Source organism: Carex rostrata, chromosome 34 (genome assembly GCF_964058835.1).
Source record: "Carex rostrata chromosome 34, lpCarRost1.2, whole genome shotgun sequence".
NCBI classification, from domain to species: Eukaryota; Viridiplantae; Streptophyta; class Magnoliopsida; order Poales; family Cyperaceae; genus Carex; species Carex rostrata.
Genome location: NC_135951.1, coordinates 3361737 through 3376425, shown reverse-complemented (window position 1 = coordinate 3376425; position 14689 = coordinate 3361737). Strand labels below are relative to the sequence as shown.

Here is a 14689-nt window from a genome sequence, read left to right as displayed (position 1 = left end):
TAGAAGTTTGGTCAAGCTGGGTCCCTTGCGTCAGAAGCTAATTTTCTCTTAATGTGCTGCACGCATCCCTTGCACGAAGCCCATCTCTTCCTCTTCTTTTCAATTTTTCCCTTGCCCAAGTCAAAATTGGAGGTGTACAGAACGGATCCTTCTTTTTTGTTTTTAAATTATAGCGAAGAAAGGAAATATTAAATGGACGTATCCATTTACAATTAGAGGGGTATAATTGTCATTTTAAATTTAAAAAAAAAAAATGGGGATATGAGAAAAAATTTAAAATTTGTATGGAAATATTGGATATTATAATATTTTAATTGAGAAATTGGCTATTTCAAATATTTAGATGGATACCCCGGAAATGTTCCCTTTTAAATAAGAACTTCTGTAAATTTCCAATATTTATTCCTTTCTAAATGTCTCTTGTGAACAAAATAACCTACGTCTCTTCAGAGTGATGTGATCCACCACAATATGTGCCAGGTCCCTAATATTTTTAATAATTACAGCCTAATTATACTAAGACATTATTGTTTTAATTTTCCTTTACAACAATTTGTAGTAAAAAATCATGCTCAGCAGAAAAAAAAAAAACATCAATCAAAAGGAGAATATGAAAGCATAAAGCACCCCCCAGAAACAAGTGAAAATTGTCTCTGCTTATTTTCTCCTGGTATACATTGGAAATTCATAGAGATATGAAACCAAAAATGAAAATGGATCATACAATAAAGAATAAGCATATTTGTCTCAAATAAAAATTCTCCTATGTTTCAACAATATTAGCAAAAGCTCAACTCATTTCTACCAAATTTTCTTCTTCACATGTTACCCTCTGCTCCTCTACTAAGTTTTCTCCTTCACATGTCTCAGCCCCTAGCTTTCCAGAGAAAAGAAAAGAAAAAGAAAGAAAAAAATAAAATAAAGCCAAAAAAAAAATTCTGTCAATTTTGAGAACATGAGATTAAGATAAAATATACCTACAACCCTGATCAAATGCAAAATTTACTATTCCCAACTAGTACAAAAATTGCAAAATGTACTACATGTCAAAACTTAAACAAGTAGGGATCACCTACTTAAAAAAACAGCATATTTGTCTACTCTGAAATACCTCTATGGGCATCATTTTTAGCAGTGCTAGGACTAATAAATGCGAGAATAACAATTCCACCAAGTGCAGCAATAAGAATTCCAAGCGAATTAATTAAATACGCCTCAGAACAGTAGTGAGATATCATCTTTGCACCCTGCATAAAAGTTGCCTTTTCTAAAAGACCAGTGATTGAGGTTGCAACCGCCAGTGCATAAATGTATCCACCAATAAATACGTGCCACGTCAGCACAAAGGCCCGACTCTTTCTCGATCCACCGGGGTACCAGAATGTTACGAATCCAACACCCCACTGTGAAAAGAAAAGAGGAAAAAAAAATATATGATCAATTTTGTAAGGAGCTCTTTGTCTATAGTTGTTTTACATTTGGTCCCATAATCTGTAGCTTAAGAAATAAAATATGGAATAAAAAGAATAGTACTGGTAAAATAAGAAGTTAATATCATTCAGTGCAATATATACTGGTACAAAATTTGAAACTAATTTAGCAAAACTATAGCAATTAACGAGAAATAAAAAAGAGAGGGGCTATGGTGCATTGCAATGTATAGACCCTCTTGTACATTGGACTGCAAACCGTTGGATTCGAAGTTCAAATAGTCGATCTAAATGGTTCAACATGTGCTTGGAGACCAAATTTTATATTTTTTAGATATTTTTTACTATTTCTTTAGAATTTTTTAAAATCATTGTTTTTCAGAAATTTCTGGACCATAGAAAAACAGTGAATTTAAAAAATTATAAGAAAATAGCAAACAATTTCCAAAAAATGTAAAATTTGATCTCCAAATACATTTTAATATGGATATCAAATTGAACGGTTTGGATCGGTTGTTTTGAAGTCAAAACCAATGATATATAGTTCAATGTACAAGAGGGCCTATACATTGCAATGCACCATAGCCCAACTCAATAAACAATATATAGATATATATACACACAGACCTGTATGGCGAATAAAAAGAGGCACAAGAGGCCCAACCAAGAATGAAGGCTATAAAAGTTGTCGATTCCTCTTTCATTGTGAAATTTGTAGGCAGCCCAAGTTCCAATTAGCCCCAAAATCAAGGCCACCAATTGCAATGTTAAGTGCACAAATTTTTTGAAATTTTTGGTTCCTGATGAGGTCTTGTATGCTAATATAGCTGCACAAAAATCAATCACAATTTGTAAGCTTCTATGAAGAAATCATGCAGAAAAATTTAATATTAATCTTTGAATAGAATCAACATATGCACACATGGAAATTTCCAGTGCAAATCCATAAGATGAGAAAGTAAATATTTTATTCTAACAGAAATTTCCAAAGTGCAAATATATGCCAGCTAAAGCAAATAGTAAAACCAAAATCTCAAATTAGCAACAACATGGAATAACATTCATCAAAATTGATGTATATTTAATAGGTTTGAGTCAAGCAGGCTATCAATAGGCCATAATTCAATCCAAATTTGGTCGAATTTTTAAATAATTGCTTAATTATGAAACAATTGATCTCAGATTTATACGTAAAATGCCTTTTTGTTACCAAAACAATAACTTGACCACTTCAGCATTGATCCAGGGGTCAAATTAATGAAAGAAGGATATCCACGGTGACTTTTCTTGATTCTAGCTTGTTTCATTTTATTTATTTTTTTATTTTAAGCAGTTTTTTGGTTGCCTAGGACTATTACGTCTTAAAACTCACCCAATTATTTGAAATTGAAGTTATGAAAAATTAAAAGACTTGAGTGTTCTCGTTTGGGGAAACTCCCTGTGCCCTTTTAATCATCTTTCTCTCTCCACTCTAGAAACCAACTTCCATAAACCCTAGAATTACAGATGTCATTATAAACCCTAGAATTGTCTCACGAGTTGTGTATCATGCAAATGACAGTATGGAAAGCAAACTTAACATCTCAAAGATCTTTGTTTACAGAAGTCTGAACAAATTATGATCGCAATATTCTAAGTGTTAATTAAATTTAAATGGAACATAATCTTTTCTATTGATGGTGCTACTGAAGGGGCTATTTGACCCAACTTTAAAAAGTTTTAGGGCTATTTAGCCCAACCAAAAAAGTTTTGACCCAAACTCATTTAAGTGTCATTGGAATGTGATAATTTTGATTAGTCTAATAATTTTTTTGAGATATAAATAAACTTACACAACACATTTATGTGAAGATCAAACTTGTGAGCTGTGTAAAGATCATTTCAGCAATTTAACATGGCGTATACGTAAAACAGATGGGGAAAAGGTGCTTTTCTAGAAGCACTTAATAAAAAATTTGTCTATTTACTTTAAAACCTTGATCTTTTTAATGTGTTTTAATATATAGGTTTGTGAAGATTAATACGAAAAGAATACAAACCTTCGCCCTGAATTAGTAGAAATCCAATCACCATTAGCACAGGATGGACCTAAAATATAAGAATTATAAAAGGAATCAGATGTACCATATATTATTTCAGTTAATTTCACTATGTTCTAATTAATCTAGCAGAAAAAAAGAGATAATTGAGATAGATAGAGATGAAATCCAATCTGAATAGCCACTTTAACCATGCTTGTTGAGATAAAATCCATTTGTTCACATAAAGTGCAAAGGATAAATATACTTTTGTCTCTTTTATAGAGATAAGTATTAAGCAGTTTTAGGAGAAAGAGAAGAAATCTCACTTTTGGCACCTATTTAACGCCTTGGTACCAGTCCATCTGGATGTGCAAGAGCAGATAGAGGGAGAGAGAGAGAGAGAGAATTAAAGAGGGAGAGAGGGAAGGGTGCGGTCGGAGAGAAAGAGGGAGGAGATATTTAAGGTATCAAAAAGGTATGTTTTAAGATTTCAAACTTCTCATAAATTAATCATGGTTTAAAACTAAAATACATCTTAATAGACAACCAAATTGAATTAAAGAGGAGCAAACAGGGAAAAACTACAGTCATCAAGCAAATATGGTACGTTGTGATCTCAAAACCATGAAAATTAATAGATTCAAGAAATCCCGTAAATAATATTTGCGGCACCAATGAAATCCCATCATGTAAGTGTATCTTTTATGTTATTTAGATATATTATTTTACCTATAGCCATACTAACAAAACAAACAGGAAATTTACAAAAGGATATAACTGCATTAGTTGAAAAATACTAAAATTATACACTAAACTTCACCTTGATTTTTTACAGGTACGAAGAACTTGAAAAAAAAAAAAAAAAAATGGCAGATTGCACGAAAGTGGTACAAGTGAAAAACACGCCCCCTCTAATTTACTGCCCAATACCAATCAAAATAAATGCAATTGAGCAAACTCTCCTTCAGGTAATTATCCTATACATGTATCAGATTATGTTGATATTTTTTTCCAAAGTCCTACTATGCAAATATAGCATCATGATTCCTATTACATTGGCAGGATGCTTCTGACGAAGTGGGCCCAGGTTTCTATTGTGGGTCACCTCCTGTTAGATCCTACAACCCACACATCCCTATACTTCTCCCCCCTTCATTTTTTATAAATTTACTGTCTCCTGGAATTTTACTTGGAGTTGAAGCAGATGGTTTTACAGTGAAAGAGAAAGAGGTTAATTGAGGCTTGATGCTTTTTGTGGTTGTTCTATCGTGTGAACAACTCTTCTGGTTTCTAAACTGTGTTAACAGTGAAAGTTATAAATACTGGTAAAATTGTTTGAAACAGCTTTTTTTAATAAATGGTACATGTAAATGTTCCTACATAAATTGGACTTGTTGGTAAACTCTTTGTTAAATGTTTTGCAATTGCATAGCTTAGTTTCAATCAAAATTTGCATAGGTTGAGTAATATAGGGTCTTTTCCAAACTTTTTAGTAAAGATTTTTTTGTCCCCTTCTGCCCAAAGTTAAGAACTTTTCTTTACAATAGGATTAGTTTGTTACTTCTTTACAATTGAATTGCATCAACATGAATTTTAGAGAGAGAGAGAGAGAGAGAGAGAGGAAGTGTACATTGAAAATGAGAAGCTTGTCGTCAGAGGAGAGAGCGAGGCCGCCGCGAAAATGGATGCACCAGATCAAAATCTGCACCGCGATAACAGCTCCGATCAACCGGATCAGACCCACGATCGGAAATGTAACGGCCGGTACAATCGCCATTTCTCTCTCTCTCTCTCTCTCTCTCTATCTGCTCTCAGTTTTTTATTCAGAAAAGAAAGAGTGATTGAGTTTGAGGAGAGAGGAAGCATAAGTTCAGATCCTCCCCGGTACCGTAATAGGGAAACTTTTAAAATTATTGGATCTGGACCGTTACTTTTTTAACTTGCCACGAATCTCAAAGCCCAAATAATACTGCCCCTCGCTAACCCGAATCTCAAAGCAGATGAGAGTTAATCTCAAACCGTAAAGTTAGAGGAATCTTTTACAGTAAAAGAGAGGATACTTTCCGAGGAAGCATGCCGTTTAGTCGCACCATTTTTCGCATCTATCCTTCGTACATTCAGAAATTGCGTTCTCAACCTTTGAAATTTGTTGGCCTACGTCACTGTGTGCCTGCCAATCTCGGAATTCTAATGCCTACGGTAACAGAATATTTATGTTTGGATCTGAACCGTCAAATCTTAATCCCCACGACTATTAAAGCGAATCCCTGCCTTCTGTCTCGGACCGGATTCCAATTGGACGGTTGTGATCCAAATAAAAAATTTCTGTTACCTCAGAGGATTTAGATTCCCTAACTCGTGGTACCGTGTGAATACACACCACCTATAGTAGTGTTTGAATATAAGAGGAAGTAGTCTTTGAATTGAATTATTAAATTGATATGGTTTTTCTATCCATTTATTATTAATTGAAACCAGAGAAAATTATATTTTTCACAGTCAAAACTTTGAACACAAACACCTACCTGATTTTTGTAAGTATAATATATGTGCTCCTTGGTTCAATCTTTGGACTAAATATTGACCAAATACTGCAATTTGTACAAATAAATAAATAAATAAATCTCTTATTATAAACAACTGATTCAATCAGCTTGAAATTTTCAATCACTCTTCACCGACTGTTTTCTATTGTTCACAAAAAATAACACAATTTTATTTTCACCCCTCCAATTACATTTTCCAAAGGCACTCTCAGTTAATATGTCATTTTTTCTTGACAAGCCTTTTTTGCATCCCAGACCCTAGTTTTTATTTTTATATTATAAAGATCCACTTCCAGACAAAAACCAAAGTCTGCTTCCAAACACTGCAAGGCAACTCTGAGAGGAAAAATCTCTGAATTCATATCACCTTAGGTACCTCAAATTTTGAGTTTGGATATGGACCTTCCAATCTGCTTTGGCATGATATTAAAGGACCCAATGCATTCACCTCAGGCCGATCGGACGGTCATGATCCAAACTCAAAATTTGAGTTACTTTAGGGCATCTGAACTCAAAACCTCTACTATGTTGTCTTCTCTGTTTTACTGCTTAATCAATTCTATTAATGTATGGGTTAGGATCTATATTGATTTCATTATTTATTTTTTATAATGAATAAATGACATTCAGATCACTAGACAAAACTAAAATTAGATTTGCACCAAAATGAGGTTAGAAAAATAATTGAACTTCCCAGACTTCTTAGAGATTTTGCACAAACACCCCTTGAACAAACATTATTAGGGTAAAGCCAAATAGACCAAAGCACAGCTCTCCTGATAAATTCAACAAGAAATTTATCTTAAATAGGTATATAAGCCTCAATTAGACAAAGAACTTCTATTTTGTTACACCCAAAAGAAAAGTTATTAAAAGATGAAATCAAGCTCCAAATTTGACATATGAGCAAAGAAACAAAAACGTGATAAATCGATTTCATTTGACAACAGAAAACACAATCTGTATTTACATATCCAACCTTTTTTTCGCCAAATTGGCATTTGTAAGGATTCTGTTGCGTTTGACTAACCACTAGAAAATTTTGACATGGTTGCCATAATAAAATGATGAGAAAATGTGTTTGTTCTATCTTATATGATACATATATGGCACCAATAAAAATAGTGATATCGAGTGAATCTTTTACCTTTCATTGAATGATATGAACTTTTCAATGAACACGTACTTAAATTGCACAAAATGTGCAATATTGGATATCTATATATCCAACAATGCACCCATAAACTTATTTTTTAAGTTCATTTCTCAAGACTGTCAAAGTATACAATCAGTATAATTAATATAATTTGCAGCAAATACCGAACAATTATTGTATGTACAATGTGCAACCGAAAAAACACTCTATTAGTAAATAGGAGTTACACTAAGGAAAAAATTACCAGAATACCCCTGATAAGAGAGAATGTGGCTCCATCACTGGTCAATTTCGAAGATCTTCAAAAGCAACAGAAACCCTCATCTTTTGGGGTTATCTGTGATTGTCACTGTAAAAACAAAGCAAAGAAAAATTGCTTTGATGTCACTGGTAAATTGTTGAGGTCAATTGAAGCTTAGATGTCACTAATCTGGGGGTTAACTAAAAAATTCATGGTTAAGAGACACCTAACTGGGCTAGAGCAGTGCATAGTTAAAAAATTGGCTAATGGACACTTAGGAGGGAGCCTTTATTGCACGGTTTTTGAAAGAAAAAAAATATATAATTGCCTAGTCCCTAGTCTTGTGCATTCTTTAATGCAAAATGACTCTGATTATATATAAATTGAAACAATAATATGTTGCCTACTGATTAAAAAAACATCAGGTTTTGTTAATTGCATTGGACAATAGTAAGTTTAAATTTCTAAATAGAATGGGTGTTCAGCAAGGCAGAAACAGTGAAAGATTGTGGAATTGTGATGGAATAATAGCTGAATGGGAGCAGAATTAGATGGAATTGTGAAAAAGAGGAAAAATAGAATTGGAATGGAAATACGCAGTGTTAAGCTTCTCTTTTGCACTTTAGCCCCTCCTTGTTCCACCTAATTATTCTATGGGGGAGGTGGAATTGCGGATGAGTGGTTTTTCCACAGGTTGGAATAGGTCAAATTCCACTATTCCAAACTTGCCGACACAAGCAGAATAGTGTAGAATAGAAACCTATTCTTTTTGCCGAGCAACCCCAGAGTAAATTGTGTGTAATCTTGTGCTGACAGTAACCAACCCCAACATAATATAACAGTAAAATGGAATATATACAATCCTACTAATTTCATATCTAAGAATTGGTTGCTTTATAGAACATAGAGAAGCATATGACAAAATCAGCACAGAAAAGGCGTAATCAATTCAAACTCAAAAGGAGCATAGTATAGCATAGACAAGTTTTTTAAAATTAATGTTTGGAACCAACAAACACATCCCTTCTAAACTTTCGAACTTCTAACACAAATTTTTAGTTCCAAAATTTATGAGAAATCCAAATACCCATTAGCACAGGAGAGACCTATGAACTACAACTAAATTTGTTAAATAAACTAAGAGTATCACACTAGTGGAAAAAAGACCCAAAACTAAAAATTGAAAGGGACGGAGGGAGCAATTCTAACCAATCAAACACTGTATGATAATGCTTTACGGTTTTCTGATATTACATTGCGCAAACACTTATGGTTACACAGGAAACCAAATCAGAGTATTTTCCTGATTTGATCAGATTCAATTTGCTCAAATCAGAATACTGGTAAAATCATAAAAAAGCTCATTTGCGGGAACCTTTTGTGTCATACAATAGTGCAATTTGGTACATTTTGTGCCTTCTGTTTTATGTAAATTGGTGCTGTGGGTATGTCGAAGACTTTACTGTAACGGGATCTGAAGAGACATGCAAAAGTTGGACCCACATTTAAGGAAGTGTATTACCCCACATAAGTAACACCATGATCTCTCCTTTTTAGGGACAAAATGCAGAGAGAAGCAAATTGTTTTATGAGTCTCCTCTGAAACTGACAAATATGCATACATAAAAACAACAAAAAGAGGGATAGATAACGACAGAGGGGAGCGTAGTGTTCTTAATAACAAAAGAAACGCCAAAAACACTTACACAAAAAATACACAAATAAAAAAGGGCACTTCCCAAATTTACAAAAATACTCACAAACACAAAAAATTTCACAAAAGATAGAGACAGAGAGCCAGGGGACTAGAGCGCTTCCTAAAATTTCTTCATGAAAATAAGGTAGGTGCCGTTTAGTACAGTTTTAAGCAATATAAGTGAGAGATTTTGCAAATAAAATTAAATGGTAATTATGAAAAACAAAATAAAATACTATCTGAGAGTTTCATTCTCTTTTGCTCACATATTAAATGCTTCCTGACACAACGATTGAGTTTAAAAATTTCCTCCTTACCAAAGAAAAACTTTAAATGTAGTTGCGCCTTGCAGTTTCGGTTTCTCTGACTACTACTATATTTGTCAACAATTCAATGTTAGTATATCTTTTCCCCCCTTAATGCCAAAATGTATCTCTAAATTGTGCTCTGCACAAGTCCTTCAAAATTTGATTTTTCAGGTTCTAATCAAGTAAGACATGGCGGTGCCAGAAAGAGAAGAATTTCTTTTTGGGGGTTTGAACGGTCCTAGTAATAGTAAAAACCTACCTATTTACTGTCCGCAACCGATCAAAAGGACAATAATCAAAGAAATTATTATCCAGGTAAGTTCCCTATGCAAGTTTCGAATTAAAATCCTACCATAACTTTAGATTTCTTTTTTATTGTCTGATTCAAATTTCATTTTGGCAGGAAGATGATGCAGTAGGTCTAGATATTTTGAGCGACTCACCTCCGCCGAGGCCGAAGAACCCACAGATCCCTCTCATGATTTCTCCTTCTTCTCTAATGGGTCCGGGTAGCTTATGCGGGTCATGGATTATAAGATCCAATAAACCATGCATTCCAAAAATCCCTTTGTCAGCTGCTTTGGTGAGTGCAAGAGCTGATGTGATCTCTCCTGAGGTAAACAGTCCTAAATTTAGGGTTTCTGGTTTTGATGTGAAAAACAAAGATAATTGAGATTCAACATTTGATGGCCTGAATATAGCTTGGTCCTCTTGATTTTTCAATTAGAAACTTTTTCAATGTTTATGATTTGCTATGCTAGTAGGCATTAATTGGAGGTTTTGTATGTAAACAGTCTCTGAACTGTTGCTTTCTAGTTTCAATTTTTGCAAATTTGAGGGATTGATGTGTTCTTCAATACATTTTATATATCAAAATTGAGAGGGGTAAATTGAGATTTGAAGGGGAAGCAAATGAAATTGAAAAAAAAAAAAAAATTGCATTAGAGAATAGAGAGAGGGGGTCTTACCAGACTGAAAGTGAAAGCACACAACAGTTCAATTGAAAGAAGAGTAGAATAATTTGTAATTAACTAATTAATAAGGAAGGGGGGAAGAGAGAGAGAGAGGTATTGTGAAAATGAGAAGTGAAGATGAATGAATACATCTATCCCCTGGAATTCAGATTTTATACAATTTATCTGCAATCCTCTTTGTGATTCTTTTTGGGTTTGTTTTGTGGTCTTATTTTATTTATATTGATTCAAATTGTTCCAAGCTCTTTTATTTGTATTGCTTTACTGAGAACACCACAAGGATTCTGGCTTAATTTTATCCAAATTTGTTGAAACACTTATCAATTGACTCCACGCCAAAATTCAACAAATATAAAAAGTTAAATTGAATAAAGGGATGCATGACAACTATTTTTTCAAATTGGAACATACAATCACACAAAAAAGAAATATATTTCAAGAATAAAATACATACAAATTCTAAGGGTGTAACCCCATAACTTTTCTGGTCCAACCAAGAAACAAGTCCTTGGACTTGAACAAGAACATGGCGGGCAAGCGGCCCGAAACGGTCATGAACGGAAACAACTGTAATGGCAGAACCTCGCTTGTAAGGCGATAAGCCCTTCGACTCTTTCTCTTTCCCTCCCTTCATTAGCAACTTTATGTTCTTCGCAACCACTGTGGCATGTCTTTGAGCAATGTATCCAAGTTTCATTTCCTACTCTCCAATCAAATATATAGCAAGTATATATGTATGTTAATATGTTTAATTTGAGGAGGAAAAATAGCAATTAAAGCGTCATCTATAACACAACTTTTAAGGTCCGAAAAAGCTATAGCGTAGTTATTGCGTATAGCTATAGTTAGCTATTTAGAATTAGAACTCTGATAAAACAAAACTGGTTGATAGCGTTATAGCTTTTAAGGTCCAAAAAAACTATAGCTAGCTATTTAAAACCTGGTTTAATTTGAGAGAGACTGATCGATGAAAATAATAATCCGTACCTTAACATCAGTAATGTCTCCGATGGCAAATATTTTGTCATGACCAATAATTCTCAATTTATCATCAACTTTGAGCCTTCCATGTTCATCCAAGCTATGCTTCAGTATAGTCTCCCTAAGCCAACCCGAACCTACTGCCTTTCCTGTAGCAACAAAGTGACAATCGGCCGAAATAGTTGTACCAGCCGATGTTTTAAACTCTCCAACAGAGTCGTCTAGGTCGTCTACAGTTTGCTCCAAAAGCACCTCAACTTTCTTGGATTTCAGCCATTTCATGGCCTTTGTGGATGCCTTGACACCGATGAATTCAAGCAAACGCGGTCCTTTGTGAACCAGAGTCACCTTTTTATCCGGAAAGTCAGTTACTATCTCCCCGGCTAGTTCGACTCCCGTGCGCCCACCTCCAATGATCAGGATTGACTTTGCAGATTTGATCTTTTCATAATCTGTTTAATAAATTCACAAGTATCATGCATGCACTGATATATATGTCAAGTAAAATATGATTTTGATATATATATATATAGAAAAATGCTAATATGCTATATATGTGTAGCATAGAGGGAGAGGAGAGGAGAGATCCACTTACATCCTTTTTTGGTGACACCGAATTACACTTATATTTTCCAAGTTTGCAAAGTCTAGGTAGTCGATCAAAACCGTTCAACATAATGAATATATTAAAATGTGCTTCCAGATTAAATTTTACATTTTTTTATTTTTTTACTATTGATTAAGTATTTTACAAAATTGTTGTTTTCATATCATTAAATTTTTGTTAAACGGTTTGAATCGACTGTTTAGACTTTAAAAATGTAGAGTGTAATCCGGTGTCATAAAAAAAGTGTAAGTGGATCCCTCGTATATATATACATACACACATACCTTGTTTAAACTGGTCGAGCCTATCAGTCTTGGTTCGCGGCAAAGGAACATCATGACCAGTTGCCAGAACAATAAAATCATATGGAACAGCAAGGTCTTCATCAGTTAACACCTCAGTTGCTGTAATATCAATTGCACGCGAATTGATGATTGTGCCATTGGTGAGATATTCTGAGTGCTTAATAAGTGCTTTCTCAGCAAATGTCGGTTCCACCCTCAACCGATTATCTGTCCATGGTATGTCATAATACTCTTTTCTGTTTAATCAAAAAACAAATTAACATGATGAAAGTATGAACATGCATTTTAAGTTTCTTTTTAAAGAAAAAGGAATCATACGTACGGATCGATAAGCACAAGGTTTGAATGAAACTGAAGCGACTTGGCAAGAAGCGAGCCAGCCACACCGCCTCCAATCACCACCACGTTCTTAGTTTTGTTTGCAACTTGTTCCATATAGAAAGCTTCTTCTTCTTTGCTTAATTTGTTCTTGCACCAATCATGAAATTAAACTTCCTTCTTATAACCTGCATGGCAGCCCACCTAATTGTTACCAAATAATCATGCAAAATTTTCTTAATTCTTTGTTTAAATTAATTGTGAGATTTGAGAAAATCCTTCTTGCTTAACCCCCACAATCATGAATGACTTGAAGTATTGAACACTGTTTCTCAAAAATAAAAATAAAAATTGAATACTGTTCCCAACTGCCGGTTGCCCCAGGTGTATAATTAAACTCTTGCGCCTTTGACGCTTTAATTTGTTTTGTCAGCTTAATTCTAGTTTGAAATCACATTAATTTCCTCTTTGATTAATCCATATTTTTATTGTTGTGATACAAATTAAAACTAATATTACAACAAACTCTTTAGAGCTCAATTGGCAATTCCTTTCTAAACTTCAAACTACAAATAATACACCTCGGTCATTTTTTTCCATTTCTCTCGATATGTTGTTTTGTATAATTTTTACTAGGGGTGCAAATAGATCAGATAGTGGTAAAACCATATCTGTATCTGTTTTTATTTTTTGGATACAGATATCCAACTTTTATAATGATTAACAACATACTTTTTTTTCATAATATATATTAAACTAAATGATATACATTTATTATTTAAATACAAATAATTAAAATTTAATACCGTATCCGTATCTGCACGGATATTTAGATATCAAATATTTGTATCTAATTTTCGAATTCGAATCCAAATACAAACGGATAATATCCGATCCATTTGCACCTTTCCTAATTTCTAAAAATGAAAAATTCTCCCCACTCGTGCACATTTATTTCTCTTTACTTGTTTACACCCGGTTCATACTAGTAACTCCAGATGAGACCCATAAATTAAACAAACAAAAAGAAATAGCAACAGAGTGGCTTGTACTTTGTACCAAATTATTTGCATCCACTGACAACTTTTGATTATTCAATAATTCAAGTAAGAAAAAGTTGAATATAAAAATGGAATAATCCCTTTCCGGTTTTTTTTATTAATAGAAATAAAATAAATTAAATATTTAAAAACAACACTACTTTTAAGTTTTATCGAAAACTAAGTAGCTCGGGTCTTGTAAACCCGTCCCACCGGATGGGTCCAATTGACCCGTCCCGGTTAATCTGATTAGCGTTAACCATAATCACAGAAAAAAAAAATAATAATTTCCCGGACGGGTTTAAGCATCCCGTCCCGGGCCTGAAAAAAAAAAAAATTCCCAGGCCGGGTTTACACAGCCCGTCCCGTCCCGAAAAAAAAAAAAAAAAAAAAATTTGCTGGACGGGTTCTCTTAACCCGTCCCCCACTTATTTACTTTCCTTCCGCTGTCTCTCGTTGTCTCCGCTCCGCAACAAAAAAAACTTTCGCTCTCTGTCTCTTGTTGTCTCCACTCCGCAGCGCAAAAAAAATCCGGAAGGCGAAAGAAAGCTAAAGAAGGGGACGGACTAACGCAACCCGTCCGGATCTGTAAATTTTCGCCTCAGCCATCCATCATTTCAGATCATTTCAGGTTTGTTTTAAATATAATTAAATTAAATTACTGTAAAAATGTATTAATTTGTAGTAATTTTTAATTTGATTTGTTATCAAACTATTGATTATAGTGAATTTAATTAATTTATTAATTGTATTTTAAAAGAATTGATTAGGAGTATTCAAACGGTTCGATTTTGGACTGAACTGAATTAGTTCGGTTATTTCGGTTTGAACCAATTTTCCTATCACTAAGTTAGATTTAAAAATAAACAAAGAAAAGACAAGCTACATAACACACCTAAACCCACCTGCAATAGAAAAAATGAAAAATAGGAATCACTTAAACCCCTTAAATTACAGTCAGGTATTTGCTCCTCTTTTACTTAATTGGTTGTTCTTGTGACTTAACCATTAAATCATGATCATCATTAAAATACCGGAACTCATATGCACAAAATTTGGCTGGTAA

The 14689-nt window shown here is 33.8% G+C and overlaps 1 protein-coding gene, 1 long non-coding RNA gene and 1 pseudogene across 5 annotated transcripts; all 3 read right to left on the bottom strand.

The window, feature by feature from the left end:
* Positions 1-599: 599 nt before the first annotated feature.
* CYB-1 (cytochrome B561-1) lies at positions 600-5304 on the bottom strand. Of its 2 annotated transcripts, none has more exons than XM_078297711.1 (5): positions 5082-5304; positions 3470-3518; positions 2058-2257; positions 1112-1403; positions 600-873 (listed from the first exon to the last, which is right to left on the bottom strand). In XM_078297711.1, the coding sequence occupies exons 1-5, from the start codon at positions 5226-5228 to the stop codon at positions 791-793; spliced, it is 771 nt and encodes a 256-aa protein (XP_078153837.1). In that variant the 5' UTR covers positions 5229-5304; the 3' UTR covers positions 600-790. The 2 variants fall into 2 exon arrangements, with proteins under 2 accessions (XP_078153837.1, XP_078153839.1); XM_078297713.1 differs by having other exon boundaries at positions 600-877; positions 5082-5302.
* A 936-nt stretch (positions 5305-6240) lies between these two features.
* On the bottom strand, positions 6241-10488 carry LOC144548788 (uncharacterized). Of its 2 annotated transcripts, none has more exons than XR_013509476.1 (3): positions 10367-10488; positions 9842-10009; positions 6241-7502 (listed from the first exon to the last, which is right to left on the bottom strand). It is a non-coding gene; the product is annotated as an uncharacterized LOC144548788 (long non-coding RNA). The 2 variants fall into 2 exon arrangements; XR_013509477.1 differs by lacking the exon at positions 10367-10488 and having other exon boundaries at positions 6241-7164; positions 7359-7502; positions 9842-10339.
* Positions 10489-10726: 238 nt separating this feature from the next.
* LOC144549059 (uncharacterized) lies at positions 10727-12763 on the bottom strand (annotated as a pseudogene). Its single transcript, XR_013509555.1, has 4 exons — positions 12588-12763; positions 12245-12501; positions 11360-11805; positions 10727-11072 (listed from the first exon to the last, which is right to left on the bottom strand). The product of XR_013509555.1 is annotated as an uncharacterized LOC144549059 (transcript).
* Positions 12764-14689: the final 1926 nt, after the last annotated feature.

Coding starts and splice junctions, on each gene's coding strand:
- CYB-1 (XM_078297711.1), bottom strand. CDS start 5,228: ATGGCGATTGTACCGGCCGTTACATTTCCGATCGTGGGTCTGATCCGG. Junction 3,519..5,081: donor ACAAGCTTCTCATTTTCAAT/GTACACTTCCTC, acceptor CTTATATTTTAG/GTCCATCCTGTGCTAATGGT. Junction 1,404..2,057: donor TCTTTTTATTCGCCATACAG/GTCTGTGTGTAT, acceptor TTCTTTTCACAG/TGGGGTGTTGGATTCGTAAC.